This window comes from Penaeus chinensis, chromosome 32, assembly GCF_019202785.1.
Source record: "Penaeus chinensis breed Huanghai No. 1 chromosome 32, ASM1920278v2, whole genome shotgun sequence".
Classification (NCBI taxonomy): domain Eukaryota; kingdom Metazoa; phylum Arthropoda; class Malacostraca; order Decapoda; family Penaeidae; genus Penaeus; species Penaeus chinensis.
The window spans coordinates 23611809-23619308 of NC_061850.1; the positions used below are offsets into that span (position 1 = coordinate 23611809).

At 38.8% G+C, this 7500-nt stretch overlaps 1 protein-coding gene across 1 annotated transcript in view; it reads left to right on the forward strand.

Annotated features, from left to right (window-relative positions):
• The window catches only part of LOC125042602 (ectoine dioxygenase-like), a 16182-nt gene extending 10871 nt beyond the window's left edge, over positions 1–5311 (forward strand). Inside the window, exons 6-7 of the mRNA XM_047638356.1 lie at positions 1754–1948; positions 4416–5311. Coding sequence (XP_047494312.1) covers positions 1754–1948; positions 4416–4520 — 300 coding nt within the window. The 3' untranslated portion in view covers positions 4521–5311. The remainder of the gene's footprint in view (positions 1–1753; positions 1949–4415) is intronic.
• The last annotated feature ends 2189 nt before the right edge of the window (positions 5312–7500 follow it).

Genomic DNA, 7500 nt, shown 5'->3' on the forward strand with positions numbered 1-7500 from the left:
GAAGAGGGAGTGAGGAAGGAGGGAGGGAGAAAGAGGGAGGGATGGAGGAAGGAGAAGGAGAGGGAAAGGGATGGGGAGATGGGGAAGACTGGGAAAAGAAGGAAGAAGGAGGAGGGAGAGATGGAGAAAGAGAGAGAAAAAGAAGGAGAGATGAAGAAGGGGGGTAAGAAGATGGAATGAGGAGGGAGAGATGGAGAAGTGGAGGGGAAAGGAGGGAGAGATGGAGAAAGAGGGTGGGAATGAGGGAGAGATAGAAGGAGAAGCAGAAAAAGGGAGCTGAAGTATGAGAGAGAAATTAAAAATAGAAAAGGAGAAGGAATGATTGTGTGGAAGAAGAAGAGAGTGAGAAAGAGGGATGAAGTAGGAAAAAAGAGAGAGAGAGAGGAAAACAAGAGAAAGAGAAGAAGTGAGAGAAAAAATAAGGAATGGAGGAGAGGGGAGGATGCGTGCGGGAAAGAGAGTAAGAGAGAAGTGAAGGATATAAAAGGAAGGGAGAGAAGAATAAGCGAAACGAAAGAGGCGAAGTAAGGGACAGAGGAAGAGAGAGAAAGGAGAGAGAGAGAGAGAGAGAGAGAGAGAAGAGAGAGAGAGAGAGAGAGAGAGAGAGAGAGAGAGAGAGAGAGAGAGAGAGAGAGAGAGAGAGAGAGAGAGAGAGAGAGAGAGAGAGAGAGTGACAGACGGACAGAAAAGATGCAAATAGACAAACACAGACAAGAAGAGATTCAGAGGTAAAATTTCAAACAAATAAACCTTCAAGCTGGAGAGACAGACAAGGAAACGTGACACAAATACACACACACACACACACACACACACACACAGACACACACACTCACTCACTCACACAAACACAAACACACAAGCACACACATACATAAACACACACACACACACACGCACACACACACAAAACACACACAGACACACACACACTCACACAGACACAAACACACAGACACAAACACACAAGCACATACACACAGTTGTCGTTGTTGTGTTTTTTTGTATGATTAATTTTCGTCGTCCTTTGGCAGGAGAAATATTTATATTTTTTGTTATGATTATCGTTGCTAAAGTTTTGTTAATCTTATTAGTAATATTATCAGAATCATTGTTAACTATCAGTACTGTTATCACAACTTTTACAAGTAGTATTGTTATTAGATTTATTGTTTTTATCATAATTATCAATATGATCTTTGTTGTTATTATCATTCAGTTGCTATAGCAGTGCTGTAATTTTATCATTATTTTCCATTATCGTCACCCATTATTGTGTTTATTATTTCGGATATTATTATTCTCTGGATTGTTATGATGGTTATTACGTATATCTATTATTATTGTTATTCTCCTCCCCTCCTCCTCCTCCTCCTCCTCCTCCCCTCCTCCTCCTCCTCCTCCTCCTTCATCTCTTTCCTCCTCCTTTATCCCCTTCCTCTTACTCCTCCTCTCCCTCCTCCCCTCCTCCCCTCCTCCACACCCTCCCCCCCTTCTCCTCTTCCTCACCCACTCTCCCTCAACCCCCTCCCCCTCACCCTCCTCCTCCTCCCCACCCCCTCCCCTTCACCCTCACCCTCTCCTCCTCCTCCTCCTCCTCCTCCTCCTCTTCCTCCTCACCCACTCATCCCCCCCCTCCTCCTCCTCCTCCCCATCCCCTCCCCTTCACCCTCACCCTCACCCTCCTCCTCCTCCTCACCCCTTCCCCTTCACCCTCCCCCTTCTCCCCCTTCTCCCCCTTCTCCCCCTCCAGGCCAAGGAGCAGCTAGAACACCTCCACCTCGAGATGAGCGCCGGAGACGCCCTGTTCTTCCACTCCAACCTCCTCCACACCTCCGACCAGAACGCCTCTGATCTCCGCCGCTGGGTGTTCATCGTGGCGTTCAATCGGCGTTCCAATAACCCCTACAAAGAGCATCATCACCCGCGGTACACGCCCTTGACGAAGGTGAGAGGGGAAGGGGAGGTGAGGGGGGGCAGGGGAGGGGAAGGGGAGGGGAAGGGAGGTGAGGGAGGAGGGAGGTGGGGGAGGTGGAGGGGGAGGGGAGGGGATGGGGGGAGGGAGGTGGAGGGGGGAGGGGAAGGGGCAGGGAGGGAGATGGAGGGGGGGAGGGGAAGGGGAAGGGAGGGGAGGGAGATGGAGGGGGGAGGGGAGGAGGGGTATGGGGGTAAGGGGGGAGGAGAAGGAGGAGTGGAGAAGGGAAGGGAGAAAGGAAGGGGATGGATGGGAGGGGAAGGGAAGAGGGAGTCGATGGAAGGGGAAGGGGGAGAGGAGAAGAGGGAAGGGGCGGGGAGTGGGGAGTTACTTGGGGGTAAGGGAGAGGGGAGGAGGGGGGTAGGGGGGAAGAGAGTTCATGTGAGGGTAAGGGGATAAGGGGGAAAGGAGGGGAGGTGGTTGGGGTGAGGGGGAGGAGAGTGGAGGGAAAGGGAGGGGGAGGAGAGTGGGGGGAAGGGGAGGGGGAGGAGAGTGGAGGAAAGAGGAGGGGGAGGGAGTTGGGTAGTATCTTTTAGCATTATAATCACAATTATCATTATCATTATTATTACCTTTAATAAGTCTACGTTTATTTCTTTCACGCTTTCTTTCTTTCTCTCTTTCTCTCTTTCTCTCTTTCTCTTTTTCTCTCTTGCTCTCTTTTCTTGTATTGTATTTTCCCTCATATAAATTCAAAGAAAAAATATTAAAAAAACAAAACAAAAGAAAGAACATAAAAAAGGCCTCTGATATGTTCTTGTATTTCCCTGTTCTTCCCTTCGTTATTTTGTTCACTATTTTGTTCACAACTTACTCAGCTTTAAGCCTTTTGTTTTATTATTGTTATCATTATTATGACCTGAAAATGGAATCTAGGAAGATTGCGAAATTGTTGTCTCATTTTTTGATAAATCTAGTTTGTGTATTGTGGGTTTTTCTACTGTAGTTTTAATACGGTAGAGTGTTTTACCATTCATACATACAAGTACATATATATATATATATATATATATATATATATATATATATAGATAGATAGATCGAGAGATAGATGGATAGATAGATAGATAGATAGATAGAGAGAGAGAGAGAGAGATAGATAGATAGATAGATAGATAGATAGATAGATAGATAGATAGATAGATAGATAGATAGATAGATAGATAGATGGATAGATAGATAGATAGATAGATAGATAGATTGTTATGTTCTCGCCTATTTCTTTTCTTCTTTATTTTTCATTCTTGTTTGGTTCTCGTCTTCGCTCTCTCCAGCTTCTTGTTCATTAATCTTTCTCCTCCCTTTCTCCCTTCTTTTCCCTCTCCCTTCTTTCTTGCATTACCCTCACGCTCCCTTTCGTATGTGAAAACAATAATATTGAGGTAACCGATCAATCTATATTAATTTTTCTTTTTTTTTAATAATTTTTTTTCTCTTTTCTTTTTTTCTTCTTTCCTTTCTTTTATTCTATTTTCTGTTTTTTTTTCTTTTTTGTTTCTTTCTTTTCTTTCCCTTTCCTCTTCTTTCCTTTCTTTTCCTTTCCCTTTCCTTTTCTTTTTCTTTTCTTTTCGTTTCTTTTTCTTTTCTTTTCTTTTTCCTTATCTTTTACTTTTCTTTCCTCTTTCTTTTCCCTTGTTTTATTTTCTTTCCAAACGAATTCCATAAAAATAATGAGATATTGAAGTCAAAAGCTATCGCCGAATAATTTAATTGTTAAGAAAGAAATATATATTTTTTAATCCTTATATTTCAGCCATTCTTAAAACATTTTTTTTTTCCCCGACCAAAAGATTTTCTTTTTATGATATTGAAGATTTCTTTTTTTTTTTATCCTTTTTTATTTGATATGATTCTTTCCCTTGATTTGTTTGTCTGTCTGTTTGTTTGTTTGATTGTTTTTTTTTGTTTTTTTTTTATTCTTTTCCCTCTCTTTTCATTCTTACCGTGAATATTTCTACTTTTCTTAATGTCTTAGTTTCTCTCTCTTTCTCATACTCTATCTCTTCTTTCTTTCCCTTCCTTTTCCTCCCCTCGTTATCTTGCCTTATTCACTTTCTTCATTCTTCTTTCCTTCTTCTCCAATCTTCCCTTGCCTTTTTCTTTTACTTTCTCCACGTTCGTTCTGTGTCTTCTCCCCTTTTCTATTTTATTTTCCCTTCCCTTCGTTTGTCCTCCCTTTCTTTCCCTCGCTTCACCATTTCATAAATGTTCTTCCCTTTTCCTCATTTTTTCCTTCTTTTCCTCTCTCTCTTAACCTTCCCTCCTTTATTTTCATTTTTCTTCATTCTCCTTTCCCTCCCTTTCCTTCCTTCCCTTCACGTGGCTTCAAGGTCGTCTCTTACTTTCCACCCTTTCTCCTTCCCCTCTCTCTCTCCCTACTCCTTATTGTCCTTCCATAATTATCTTTCCTATTACTCTTCCTCCTCCTCCTCCTCCGCAGGTTCCGGACTCCGCGCTGCTTGATTGTGACGAAGGAAGCGACTCCAACGGCCAGTGGTTCATCAAACTCGATGATGACATTTCCATTCGCGAGAGGGTTCACTGACAGCTTCGAAGCCCAGAATGAAACGCGGTTCGAAAGCCTAGAATGAAACGCAGTTCGAAGCCCAGAATGAGACGCGGTTTGAAGCCTAGAATAAGATGTTGTTCGATGCCTAGAATTAGATGCTGTTCGAAGCCCAGAATGAAACGCGGTTCGAAGCCCAGAATGAGACGCGGTTCGAAGCCTAGAATAAGATGTTGTTCGATGCCTAAAATTAGATGTTGTTCGAAGCCCAGAATGAGATGAGAATCGAAGCCCAGAATGAGATGAAAAGAAGCCTAGAACGGGATGAAGTTCGAAGTCAAGACTAAGATAGTATTAGAAACCTAGAATGAAATTTAAGCTTGAAATATAGATAAGTAAAGAGATAAGTAGATGAATATAGACAGATAGATGGAGATAACAAGGCTTTAAATACAGCTTTTCTTTATCTAGATGAAGTCGAGAATGAGATACGGTTCGAATCCGAGTTCGAGATCTTTGAAGTGAGATTTAAACACGGGCTTAGAGCGGAATGTGAGCTTTAATGTTTCTATTGAGGTCCGATACGAGATTCTTTCGGTTCATTTGAAATTTCGATTTTAAATTTACTGAAATGTTGAAAAAAAAAAATACAATACGATAAATCTACGGTTCTTTCGACGCTTGCTTCGAACCGCGAATCTGACAATGAGAGACATTCGAATCTTATGAAATTAAATAAATTGTGGCGAAGAAGAATTTAACTGTTTTTCATGTTGGTACGTTTTTGTTTAATCTTTTTTCGTTAACTTGAGAATAAATTATAAATTTTCTATCTTGTTTCATTTTTCCTTCCATGTGTCTCTTCGTTATTTTTTTTTTTTTTTTTTTTTTTTTTTTTTTTTTTTTTTTTTTTTTTTTTTTAGTGTTTGAACAAATCACAGTTTTGTGCTGTTGCTGCAAAATGGAAAGAAACTACAATTATTCGTTCGTCAATTGCATTTAAAGTGACTGGAATTTCGAATTCAGTGTAAAATTTTATGTTCACAAATCCAGATGCAGACTCGTTAGGTTTCAAATATTAGAAATATATACGTAATGTGGACTATTGGGTTTATATATATATATATATATATATTATATATATATGAATATACATATATACAAATGATACATATAAATACATATATATGAATATATATATACAAATATATACATACATATATATACACATATATATCACACATATGTGTATGTATATATATATATATATATATATATATATATATATACATATGTATATGCATATATATATATATATATGTATGTATATATATGTGTATATATATATATGTATATATATATGTGTGTGTGTGTGTGTGTATACACACATGATGAATGTATTACTAGATAAACACCAGGAAACTATTGAAAGTGAAATAACAAAATGATAGACACCATCCCTTTCGTGATTAAGAAGAAAATGACAAAACAAAAATTATCTGCAGTACTATTATTTTTTCAACAGTATGGTAACAAAGAAAATGCACTTTGTTTCAAAAAAAAAATTTAGAATGATGTTTATACTTGATTATGATTTTTGGATTTAGTATTCAATTCAATTTGCTTTTGAAATTACTGACAAGTTTCTGAGTAGACAGATTTATAGATAGAGTGAGACTGATAGATAAATGGGTAGATCGATAGATAGGCTGATATTGGTTGATAGGTAAATGGTAGATAGATAGACTAATTGACAGATAGATAGATAGAAAAATATAAAGTTGAATAGATAGACTGGTTGGTTGATAAATAGATAGATAAATAGGCAGACAGAAATATGGATAGATGAAAAAGGGATTGATAGACAGACAGAGACAGATTGATAGATAGATAGGCACATAAGTAAATAGACCCGTAAGTAGATAGATATAGACAGATATGTAGATAAATAGAGAGACAGATAGAGAGAGATAGAGAGATATAAGATGAACCGCGTTCACAGATATACATTAAGGCTTAAAAGTACTCTTTCTATCACTAATTTTTTATGTAACTCAAATTATAAGCAACAACCTAATTACAAAGTACAAAAAAACTAGTTTACATATTTTCATAGTTACAAAAAGATATCTAAAAAAAGAAAAAAAAAGTCTAATAATAATTTTCCCTCACGGAGCTACAAGCTGGGGATAAGACAAGCCATGATTTCATTTCATTATTGGATATAGTTTGCGTGGTTAAAAAAATTGATTAAAAAAATAATAAAGAAAATGTTTCCCTCGTCTGCTGCGGGGGGGGGGGGGGGTCAGCTTTCGTGTTTATTATAAATGATGTAGATGCAGTTTTCAAAAATAAAAAAGGAAAACCGTACTGTATTTCGGAAACAGACATTTCTGATGTTTACGAAGTCAAGCATGCAAAGGAGGTAAACACTGTCTATACGAGTGTTTATTGTGTGTGTGTGTGTGTGTGTGTGTGTAAGTAGAACAACGAAGGGAAGTACAGGAAAACGCACGAATATGTCGAAGGCCTTTTCACTTGGGTCCTTCATCAGGGCATCTGATGAAGCAATTTGTTCGACATGAATTCCACACGTGTGTGTGTGTGTGTGTGTGTGTATCTAACTGCCTGTGTAAAATGCATGAATGTGTGGTGCGGTTGTGTTTGTGTATGATATATATATATATATATATATATATATATATATATATATATATATATATATATATACATGTGTGTGTGTGTGTGTGTGTGTGTGTGTGTGTGTGTGCATGTGTTTATGTAGAGAGAGACGGAGTCACTCACAGATACCTAGCTTGGCACATCCGGTCGTTGCAACCTGCAAGGCCTCAATCATTCTCACGTTATTCTGCAACATGCAACAACCAAGCACGGCATTGCTAAGAGCGTTTTGAGCACCGTGCTTTCGCTTGCAACACAATTTCGCCGGCTACTGTTTTATTGCTTTCAGAAGGAAACGTCATGAGTGAGTGGCAAGCGCACATTCGACAGAATTGAT